The sequence below is a fragment of the Procambarus clarkii genome, chromosome 57 (genome assembly GCF_040958095.1).
Source record: "Procambarus clarkii isolate CNS0578487 chromosome 57, FALCON_Pclarkii_2.0, whole genome shotgun sequence".
Classification (NCBI taxonomy): domain Eukaryota; kingdom Metazoa; phylum Arthropoda; class Malacostraca; order Decapoda; family Cambaridae; genus Procambarus; species Procambarus clarkii.
The window spans coordinates 11,062,442-11,074,368 of NC_091206.1; the positions used below are offsets into that span (position 1 = coordinate 11,062,442).

An 11,927-nucleotide genomic window follows, 5' to 3' on the forward strand; every position below is an offset into this window, starting at 1 on the left:
CAAATAATTCGAAGGAGGAGTATCGGTGTTCATCTGTTCTAAATAGGACTTCGACCCGTGAGCAGCCCCTGGGGAATTATGTCGGAAAATCCGACACCATTTAATATATCATACAGACAGATAATAATTGCTGCTGTATTACCAACAAGTTACCCATAGAAAACGTAACTTGTAGTGGAATTACCGTCTATAGAAAACGGGATATCATCACCACATACTATTATATTCTCCACCTATTATGGTGGGAATTATTCTTAAATACATTAGTCTTTGGACTTTACCATCATAAAAACATCTCATATAAATTAACTTAATTATCAATATTAAAGTAGAATAAATGTGACCCTTCTATCACTTTCTGAAATCTGGACAATGTAAGCCAGGCGTCAGGGAGGAAGGAGGGCAGCCATTGTTTATACTAGACCAGAGGCACAGGAGCAAATACGGCTCCTGTTAATTTTACTTGGACGTAGTGTTATGGAAACCAAAGGTGTACCATTTTCAACACGCTGTCTACAAATCAAGTTAAGTGTTCTTTCCGAAACCCATTATCTACCATTAGTGGCCATTAATGTCATTATATAGGGTGACCCGGTTAGAATGCGAGGCAGCCTCATACTAAAGGTAATTAAGCCAGGTCTTCATGTTCCATGTATAGTGTTTTCTCTGATATAGCTTGTCATATATAGAACCTGGCTTCACAGCTAGCGCCCTTTTGACAGGTTAAGACGAGGAAGACTTTGTGCATCAATTACTGGGTGATGGAAGCTACCTCAAAGAGGATAATTTGGAGTCTACACCCTAGTTATACCTGGTGGACTAGCCTGCTGTACTATAAGATAAGGAACCTTTTCAATGTATGTAGTTAATACTGTAGTTTGATTGGCTGCATATATATTAATTTAATAAACCCCCCTAATGTGTAGAGGATCGATTTGTGAGATTAAGAGATTATTGCAGAAATACAGTCCACTTATCATTATACAAATTGCTATCGAAGTATATAAATTAACGTAAATATATTCATATAAATTAAATAAATATAAATCTCACCGGTCGGTTCCCACATCAAACTAAAGGTAATTAAGCCAGGTCTTCATTGTTCCATGTACAGTATTTTCTTTGATATACCTGTCATATATAGGATTCTGGCTTTACAGCTAGCGCCCTTTTGACAGGTCAAGACGAGGAAGCAGGACTTTGTGCACCAGTTACTGGGTGATGGAAGCTACCTCAAAGAGGATAATTTGGTGTCTACATCCTAGTTATACCTGTTTGGATTAAGGCCTGCTGTACTATAAGATAAGGAACCTTTTCAATGTATGTAGTTAATACTGTAGTTTGATTGGCTGCATCTATATACAATTAATATAAACCCCTCTAATGTGTAGAGGATCGATTTGTGAGATTGAGATTATTGCAGAAATACAGTCCACTTAACATCATACAAATTGCTATCGAAGTATATAAATTAACGTAAATATAAATTCATATAAATTAAATAAATATAAATCTCACAGGTCGGTTCCCACATTATTTGGTCCTTCGAAACTGAATTATTTGGACCTTCGGAACCGGAATATTCGGTCCTTTGAACCCACATTTGGTCATCTTAGTACCGGATGAACCAGTTAACCAGTGGATTCATTAAATAAACTAGTGTAGTGTGATTTAAACAAAGGCCAGCCAGTCAAAGACAGCGGCGATGCCTCGTGGGAGCTCAGGAGCCCCCCCTCAACTGAGTTCAGCTTCGTCAGCGGTTTCATGCACACCCACAGATATTTGGTGGTGTGTTATTTCGTGAAATGACAGCGCTAATATTGAAGCTAGCCAAATTAGTGACTGTGTCTTCACGATATTGTTCACGGATTTCGTGGTGTTAAATTTCGCGAGAGATTATCCACGAATTTTGTGGACTTTATTTCGCGAGGTCACTAATAATATTTAATACTTCTAGATAATATTAGAAGTTTTATAGAGGCTAATTAAGAGGCTATTATCAATAATTGTATATATTATTTCTCCAAAATAGAGAATTATTTAATATATATTGCACTAGTGATCACAGTATAATATTTACTAATTGCCAACCCACAACAGGGTAGGATATTAACATTGACTAGTTGAACTATTATTGCTCATCCTAGTCTCATTATTACCATAGTCAGTTGTACTATATTCAATAACCTAACACCATTAATGAATGGTGCAGACCCTATTTTGGGTGTAATTTTTATCAACTCGAATTGAGTTGTATATATAATAATTTACTTATGATCATTACACCTTTGAGTGATTAATTAGTGTCTCTTCCATCCTAGGGTGATATAGAGGAGCTAACCTAAAGGTACTTCCAGTGACACTGGTTTATCACTCAAATCATTAGTGTGTATGATTGTATATATATAATGTGCATTAATTTTAAGTGCTAACCTCTAGTTGAGGTAGGATTATTGCCTAGTGAGTGCAGAAATTTACCCTAGGCTATCATTAGAGCTTGTTCAGTATTATGAGCAGCCCAAGTACAAGCCCCACAAGGCTTCACCAACTAGCCAGTATGGATAATGCAGGGAGAATGAAAAGAACCCTTGCAGGTCTTAAAGGCGACTTAACAAGACAGATCAAGAAATGTGAAGATTTGTTACAACAATCTCCAGTTGATTATGCTGACCTGGAAAGCTATTATCAAGCAGCTGCAGGTAAATTTGAGCAAATCAAATGCCAAATGGCTGTCCTTGTGGGGACAGACTACTACCATCAATTCATTGGTAGCCCTACTAAATATCAGGGTATAACCATGTTAAATTCTGCAGGAGGTAAATTACTCTCAGGCCCAGTATCAAGCCTGAGGAGACCTATGCCTGCAGATAAACAATACCAGTAGAAATCTAAATTTGTCAGCTGATTATATTTCTCCAGTAGCATTATACTAAGGAGATTACAGCTGACTATACCAACAGAGGTTGATGTTAGTATCATCATTTAGAGCTGAAGATGAGTTCATGAGGCCTCAGTGGCAAATCAGTGAACAGTAGCCTAAAACAGCTACAAGTCACTGCGACCAATGTCACTGATCCCACTGCAGTCTCAGAACCATACTTTGCTTTAATGATGAGCTATTCAATCTTCTGAATCAATTAACTAAATTAAACCCTAATAAATCTGATGACTGATTTGATACATTTATTATTTAATCAAGATGTATTCCATGGGCCTCAGTGTTTATATATCAGTGACTAGTTACCTGAACAAACTTCAAGTTATATCTAACGTCACTGATCTCACTGCAGTCCCTGAATCATACTTGACTGTAGTACTTGATCACATTCAGTCTTCTGGGTTAAATAATATGTAATAAGGCTTGAATATTAGCCTTTCAAGAGTTAACAGGGAAATGAAATCGCATTAGACTTCTAACCCCTGCAACTCTAGTACGGGACATCCGTCCTGTACGAACAGACGCACAAATGTGTGATTACTAACTACTAACATCAAATTAATTTAATAATTCGAAGGAGGAGTATCGGTGATCGTCTGTTCTAAATAGGACTTCGAAGCGTGAGCAGCCCCTGGGGAATTATGTCGGAAAATCCGACACCATTTAATATATCATACAGACAGATAATAGCTGTGTTGTATAAATAAGTTAACTCATAGAAAACGTAACTTGTAGTGGAATTACCGTCTATAGAAAACGGGATATCATTACCACATACTATTATAATTCACCACCTATTATGGTGGGAATTATTCTTAAATACATTAGTCTTTGGACTTTACCATCATAAAAACATCTCATATAAATTAACTTAATTATCAATATTAAAGTAGAGTAAATGTGACCCTTCTATCACTTATTGACATCTGGACAATGTAAGCTAGGAGTGAGGAAGGAGGGGCAGCCATTGTTGTTGTCACCTCCGAGACGCGTGGAGCAAATTCGGCTCCTATTATATCTGGACAATGTCGGCCAGTAGCGTCAGTAGTATGGAGTGTTAGACATTATTGTTTATATTGAGACCAGAGGCGCAGGGAGCAAATTCGGCTCCTGTTAATTTTACTTGGACGTAGTGTTATGGAAACCAAAGGTGTACCATTATCAACACGCTGTCAACAAATCAAGTTAAGTGTTCTTTCCGAAACCCATGTATCTTCATTTATGGCCATTAATGTCATTATATAGGGTGACCCGGTTAGAGCACGTGGTAGCCTCAAACTAAAGGTAATTAAGCCAGGTCTTCATTATTCCATGTACAGTATTTTCTTTGATATACCTGTCATATATAGGATTCTGGCTTTACAGCTAGCGCCCTTTTGACAGGTCAAGACGAGGAAGCAAGACTTTGTGCACCAGTTACTGGGTGATGGAAGCTACCTCAAAGAGGATAATTTGGTGTCTACATCCTAGTTATACCTGTTTGGATTAAGGCCTGCTGTACTATAAGATAAGGAACCTTTTCAATGTATGTAGTTAATACTGTAGTTTGATTGGCTGCATCTATATACAATTAATATAAACCCCCCTAATGTGTAGAGGATCGATTTGTGAGATTGAGATTATTGCAGAAATACAGTCCACTTAACATCATACAAATTGCTATCGAAGTATATAAATTAACGTAAATATAAATTCATATAAATTAAATAAATATAAATCTCACAGGTCGGTTCCCACAGTTGTGTTAGTTGTTTCTTCAGAGGTTGCATGGCGTTTCACTTTCCTTCTTATGATGTCTTCAACGAAACCATTGGAGAAGCCGTTGTTGACTAGGACCTGCCTTACCCTACAGAGTTCTTCATCGACTTGCTTCCATCTTGAGCTGTGGCTGAGAGCACGGTCGACATAAGCGTTAATGAAACTCCTCTTGTACCTGTCTGGGCAGTCACTGTTGGCATTTAGGCACATTCCTATGTTTGTTTCCTTAGTGTAGACTGCAGTGTGGAAACCTTCGCTCCTTTCCATGACTGTTACATCTAGCAAGGGCAGCTTCCCATCCTTCTCCATCTCGTAAGTGAAACGCAATACAGAACTCTGCTCAAATGCCTCCTTCAGCTCCTGCAGATGTCTGACATTAGGTACCTGTGTAAAAATGTCGTCAACATACCTGCAGTATATGGCGGGTTTCAAGTTCATGTCGACTAAGACTTTTTGCTCGATGGTACCCATGTAGAAGTTCGCAAACAGGACACCTAGGGGAGAACCCATGGCGACCCCATCTACTTGCTTATACATGTGCCCATCCGGGCTCAAGAAGGGTGCCTCTTTAGTACAAGCTTGGAGTAGTTTCCTTAGAATGTTTTCTGATATGTCAAGAGGAGTACAGGCTGGATCACGATACACTCTGTCCGCTATCATCCCGATTGTTTCATCCACAGGTACGTTGGTAAACAGTGATTCTACGTCCAACGAGGCTCTTATCTCTGTGGCCTGTGTTCCCCGCAGTAAGTCAACAAATTACTTTGGAGACTTCAGGCTGAAGGTGCAAGGGACATAAGGAGTCAGCAAGCCGTTGAGTCGCTTCGCCAGTCTGTACGTGGGTGTGGATATCTGGCTAATAATTGGCCGAAGTGGGTTTCCAGGCTTATGTGTCTTGACATTTCCATATGCGTATCAATGATACGCGTATGGAAATGTCAAGACACATAAGCCTTGCTGAACACTCAACGGCTTGCTGACTCCTTATGTCCCTTGCACCTTCAGCCTGAAGTCTTCAAAGGAATGTCAGAAGAAGGTAAATTCCTTCTCCCGTATGCTGCCGGTTGCGGGCAGACGTGTCTCCTGCAAGGCGACTATGTCCATCTGGAGCCTGCGCAGTTCATTGTTGATTACAGCTGTCTTGCAGGCGTCGTTCACTTCCAGTAGATCTTCCGAGAGACCCGGTGTCATAGTCTTTACATTCCATGTGCCCAGTTTGAGAGCTGGGTGGCTCTGTGTTTGTTTTCTTTTGCCTGTTACATGGGTTGACGATCCACGATCCGCTTATTGGATTGTGGCCTAAGCCTCACGCACCCAGTGGAGCAGGCGGACCAGCACGGGCTGGGGGCTGCCCAGCTTGAGGCGGGCGGTAGCTGTCCTATGAAATCGGATGATTTCTCCCATCGACGGAAGCAACCCCTGATGCCTCACTCTACGCCAATTGAGTGGTAGGTTTATCACCGGTAACTGTTGCTTCCCGTGTTGAGCCATCGCCAAGGCGATGCTGGAGTGTCCCCTCCAGGACACAGGCCTGAGCAGTAATTATGGAGGACCAGCTGTTGTCCATGCAGCAGATCCACCCTCTCCACGCCACCGATGTGATCCAAGGGAAGGGCAGGCACCGATATGCTTGGCACCAGTGTCGTCGTAGGAGTTGCCAGAATGTAGATGTAAACAGCTGGAAAATCAATTCTCCAAAATTCTTTTTTATTTCTAGTCTGACACGACGCCTGAACGCGTTTCGTAATTACCTATTACATTTTCAAAGATTTTAGTTTACACACACACAACTATAACCTGTAAACACTCCATTTGCTTCCTTATTTATACTCACATTTGAGTGAGGTGATATGGTACAACAGTTTTGGATGAGGTGAACAAACTCGTGACAAACACAAGACAGAACACAGAACAATGAGTATTAATTGGATATGAGAGCATAAGAATGGAAGTAACTGCAAAGGGCCTATTGGCCCTTACTTCCTCTTGATGCTTCCATATTGGTGCGGAGTCTTAAAGTGGGTAGAATATAGTTGTGCATTAATTGGCTGTTGATTGCTGGTGTTGACTTTTTGATGTGTAGGTTGATGTTGATGTGTAGTTGATCAATGTATATATCAATGTAAATATATATATTAACGATATAAATGATAAAATTTGGATGAGGCTAGCCCCAAGCATCTGGACTCCAACCATGAACATTCTCGTGTGAGTGTGTATTCACTTGGTTGTGCTTGCGGGGGTTGAGCTCTGCTCTTTCGTCCTGCCTCTCAACTGTTAATCAATCAAATGTTACTAACTAGTAACTAACTTTCTTTGTTTTTCACACACACACACCCCGGAAGCAGCCCGTAACAGCTGTCTAACTCCCAGGTACCAAATTACTGCTAGATAACAGAGGTATCAGGGTGAACGAAACTCTGCCCATTTTTGTTTCTCGTCGGCGCCGGGAATCGAACCCGGACCACAAGATTTCGTGTCCAGCGTGCTATCCACATAGCCACCGGCACCCCATATATGTGTGTGTGTACTCACCTAGTTGTGTTTGTGGGGAGGGGGTTGAGCTCTGGCTCTTTGATCCCGCCTCTCAGCAGTTAATCAACCGCTGTACAGGTTCCTGAGCCTACTGGGCTCTATCATATCTACATTTGATACTGTATATGGAGTCAGCCTCCACCACATCACTGCCTAATGCATTCCTCCTGTTAACTACTCTGACACTGAAAAAGTTCTTTCTAACGTCCCTGTGGCTCATTTGGGTACTCAGTTTCCACCTGTGTCCCATTGTTCGTGTACCACCCGTGATAAACAGTTTATCCTTATCTACCCTGTCAATTTCCTCTGAGAATTTTGTAGGTAGTGATCATGTCTCACCTTACTCTTTTGTCTTCCAGTGTCGTGAGGCGCATTTCACGCAGGCTTTCCTCGTAACTCATGCCTCTTAGTTCTGGGATTAACCTAGTGGCATACCTTTGAACTTTTTCCAGCTTCGTCTTGTGCTTGACAAGGTACGGGCTCCTTGCTGGGGCCGCAAACTCCAGGTTCGGTCTAACATATGCGGTATTCAAGGTTCAGAATTATTCCTTGCACAGGTTCCTGAAGGCTGTTCTGATGTTAGGCAGTCTCGCATATGCCGCAGATGTAATTTATTTTATGTGGGCTTCGAGAGACGGTTTGGTGTGATATCAACTCCTAGATCTTTCTCTCTGTCCGTTTCATGAAGTACTTCATCTCCTATTCGGTATCCTGCGTCTGGTTGCATGTTTTTCACCGCCGAGTTTCATTACTTTGCATTTACTCGGGTTGAACTTTAGTAGCCATTTGTCAAACCATTCATTCAGTCTGTCTAGGTCATCTTGTAACCTCCTACTATCTTCCTTTCTTTTAATCCTCCTGCTAATTTTTGTATCATCAGCAAATAATGAGAGGAACGATTCTATACCCTTTGGGAGATCATTCACATATCAGAACCAGTATAGGTCCAAGTACAGAATCCTGCGGGATTCCACTGGTGACGTCTCGCCAATCTGAGACCTTGCTGTCTTCTGTTGCTTAGGAACTCCCTTATCCAATGTAGTACCTTTCCTTTCACTCGTGCCTGCATCTCCAGCTTTTTCGCTAGCCTCTTGTGAGGTACTGTGTCAAAGACTTTGTGGCAATCCAAAATATGCAGTCTGCCCACACCTGTCTTTCTTGCCTGGTCCTAGAATTCGATTAATTCTGTGAGGCAGGATTTGCCATCCTTGAACCCATGTTGATACTTTGTTACAAAGTTCTTTCGCTCCAGATGTTCCACTACTTTTTTTCGCACAATCTTCTTCATCAGCTTGCATGGTATGCAGGTTAGGGGACACTGGCCTGTAGTTCAGTGAATCCTGTCTATCTACCTTCTTGTTTATTGTGACTACATTAGCCGTCTTTCAAATTTTTGGCAGTGCCCCTGTTATCAGTGATTTGTTATACACCATGGAGAGTGGCAGGCACAGTGCTTCTGCTCCTTCCTTCATTATCCAAAGGGAGATTCCATCTGGGTCTATAGCCTTTGACACATCCAAATCAAGCAACAGTTTCCTTACTTTTCCACTGGTAATCTCAAGCTCTTCTAGTGGGTCCTGGTTAACTATTCCTTCTCTTATCTCTGGAACTACTCCTTGCTCTAATGTGAAGACCTCCTGGCATTTCTTACTCAGTACCTCGCACATTTCCTTGTCATTTGTAGTGAATCTGTCTGCCCCTATTCTCAATTTCATTACCTCAAACCCTCTGGGATTGTAGGGTTTGGGGCTGTGGTTCCCTGATTCCTTTCTTTCTCCCCGAGCTTCCTCCTCGTGCCTGCCGCCCTCATTCTCTCATCCCTTGCCATATCCCTCTGCAGGAATACTTTTTTGAACTTCAGTCCATTTGCTAGTCTACTCTTCCTTGCCAACAATTCCTCTTTTGTGTTATAACTTGTGAATACTACCTTTATCAATCAGTCTCTGTCCTTGTTGTACTTTACACACACATAAATTACAATTGCGTAATGCATCTTATCAACAAATCCACAAGGGCCGTGATGATGATTCGAACCTGCGTCCGAGAGCATCCCAGACGCTGCCTTAATCGACTGAGCTACGAGTTTGTCTCCCTGTCATGTTTTTTCCTTATGAGAGAAAGAGAGAGAAGTTAATGAGTGGAACTTCAAGTCTGTAGGAGTGGATGTTGTACCCTGTGGAAGAGCAAGCCCCATAGTGAGGAATTGAACCTGAAACTGTGTGAAGAGGAGCAGTGAAGTGAAGTTTCACATGCTTCTGTGGAATCAGTGGTGGAGTACCACTGGAGTCCAAGGAAAACTTCATGGTGCACCAGCCTGGAAGAGCTGCAGAGGATCCTGGTAGGCAAACCTGGAAGAACCTGATGATGTCAGGGTAGTGGACTTCCAGATGTGGGAAGGAAGTTCTAATTGACTACTTGTTGGGAGATCATAGAGTGCTTGATTGTCATTAGCGAGCAAGATGCAGTGAAAGGTAGGTGATTGGTTATAATTTTTGTACCAAGGAATACTTATACTGAAGTTTATAGAGTTACAACTATAGACTGGATTATCTGCAGAGATATATATACATTCTAGGGCTGATAGTGCCATATTTGTTTTACAAGGTTTAATCCACTTGGTTAGGTTGGTAGCATAAGTGGTGAGCCAGGAGTTGGGCTACCACTTGGTATAAGCAGCTGATAGAGTCCTGATGGTAGTGGATTGCACGCTGACTATAATAGCATTGAGTGTTGGAGTCATTATTGTATCATGTGTATCTTGTGTGTGTTGTACATATTCTCTGTATATTAAATGTTCATAACCAGCAGGTGTTTGCCCTTGTCCTAGTGAGGCTTTCCAGAAAGTAGAAGAGAGAGAGAGAGAGAGAGAGAGAGAGAGAGAGAGAGAGAGAGAGAGAGAGAGAGAGAGAGAGAGAGAGAGAGAGAGAGAGAGAGAGAGAGAGAGAGAGAGAGAGTCACAGCTGTGGACAAGGTGGTACAGAATTATAACTCAAAGAAAGGGGGACTGAGGAGGTCATACCAAATAAGGAGAGAGTGGGGAGTCACAGCAGCTCGAACTGGGTGTGTGCACGTAACAACGAGGCCAGTGTTGGATCCACACCCCCAAAATATGTGATGCTGAACCCCTCTCCAAGAACAGGAAGCATACAGGGTGATCTCCTGATCAAAGTATAAGCCCTCCCCAGAGATTTTGGTGGGTTTTCTGGAAGGGACAATCCATTGACTTATAACGCACGTAATAATATTTGGGGGCCTGTCTGGGAGAGTGAACTGACACACCACACGTTGTCCAAGAGTGGATTGGTACACCCCTTGTGGAAATAAGTAGCCTGTGTGACCGTAGGTGTATATTGTCTCTTTTGGGAAGACTCACAGGAGAAGATGGATAAGGTGCAAACGTTCGTGGAGTCAGGCAAGCCTGAGGACTTGGAAGGCTGCACCAGAGAACAGTTGAAACGAATAGCAGAAAAATGTGGCGTCAGGTTGAAGGGATCGAAGATAGCTGGGATGAAGGATGAAATCCTGAGGCAGTTAAGAGCCAAGAGCGAAGCGGCAGAACAAGGAGCCCAGAAAGGATTGGAAAGTGGAAAGGAGGATGATGGGCAGGATGAAGTGAGATCTCAAGCATCAAGTAGGAGCAGTAAGAGTAGCCGCAGTAGCAGAGGTAGCAGGAATAGGAACTTAGAATGGTTGCAGCTAGAACTCCAGAAGCAGCTTGAGGAGAGACAGTTCCAACTGGAAAGGTTGAAGTTAGAACTTCAGATGAAAAATGAAGTGGAAAAAGAAAAAAGAGAAAACCAGAATAAGAGAACTGGAGTTGGAGCAGGAGAAGGAAAAAGAGAAAACTAGACTGGAGGTAGAAAAAGAGAAAACTAAACTGGAGGCAGAAAAAGAGAAGACCAAACTAGAAGTAGAGAAAGAAAAAGCCCAGGTCGAGAGGGAAAAAGAGAGAACAAAACAAATGCAGATAGAAACAAATTGAACCTTGGCTGAGCAAAGGATCGAACATGGGTTGCCAGAGAGCACCACCCGGGTATCACACCCACCAGATATTAGGGTTAGGGAAAAGGACATTCCTCTGTTTGTGCCCGAGGAGGCAGAGAGCTTCTTCGAGCATTTTGAAAAGGTGGCCAACATTAAGGAGTGGCCACAGGAAGAATGGGCCCAACTGGTGCAGTTAAGATTGACCGGTGCAGCCAGGGAGGCATACACCCAATTGTCACTGGAAGAATGCCAGGATTTCGCAACAGTAAAGAGCAGCATACTGCACTCATTTCAGCTAACCCCAGAAGCTTATAGGAAGCGCTTTAGAGAAATGGTGAAGATTGGAGCAAGTACGTTTGCTGAGATTGCAAGGAATCTGGAAAGACGATTCAAGTCTCTGTGAGTGTCTCTGTGAGTGTCTCTGTGAGTGTCTCTGAGTCATCCGTGAGTGTCTCTGTGCCGTCCGTGAGTGTCTCTGTGCCGTCCGTGAGTGTCTCTGTGCCGTCCGTGAGTGTCTCTGTGCCGTCCGTGAGTGTCTCTGTGCCGTCCGTGAGTGTCTCTGTGTCGTCCGTGAGTGTCTCTGTGCCGTCCGTGAGTGTCTCTGTGCCGTCCGTGAGTGTCTCTGTGTCGTCCGTGAGTGTCTCTGTGTCGTCCGTGAGTGTGTCTGTGTCGTCCGTGAGTGTCTCTGTGTCGTCCGTGAGTGTCTCTGTGC

General features: G+C 42.7%; 2 protein-coding genes across 2 annotated transcripts in view; one reads left to right on the plus strand and one right to left on the minus strand.

Annotated features, from left to right (window-relative positions):
- The first annotated feature begins 10,612 nt into the window (after window positions 1-10,612).
- Window positions 10,613-11,080, plus strand: LOC138353318 (uncharacterized). The gene has a single exon (XM_069306194.1). The coding sequence runs from the start codon at window positions 10,613-10,615 to the stop codon at window positions 11,078-11,080; it is 468 nt and encodes a 155-aa protein (XP_069162295.1).
- Window positions 11,081-11,604: 524 nt separating this feature from the next.
- Window positions 11,605-11,927, minus strand: part of LOC138353319 (mucin-22-like) — an 11,737-nt gene continuing 11,414 nt past the window's right edge. The window contains exon 2 of the mRNA XM_069306196.1: window positions 11,605-11,927. This exon is cut by the window's right edge and continues 2,714 nt beyond it. Within this exon, the coding sequence (XP_069162297.1) occupies window positions 11,605-11,927 (323 nt within the window).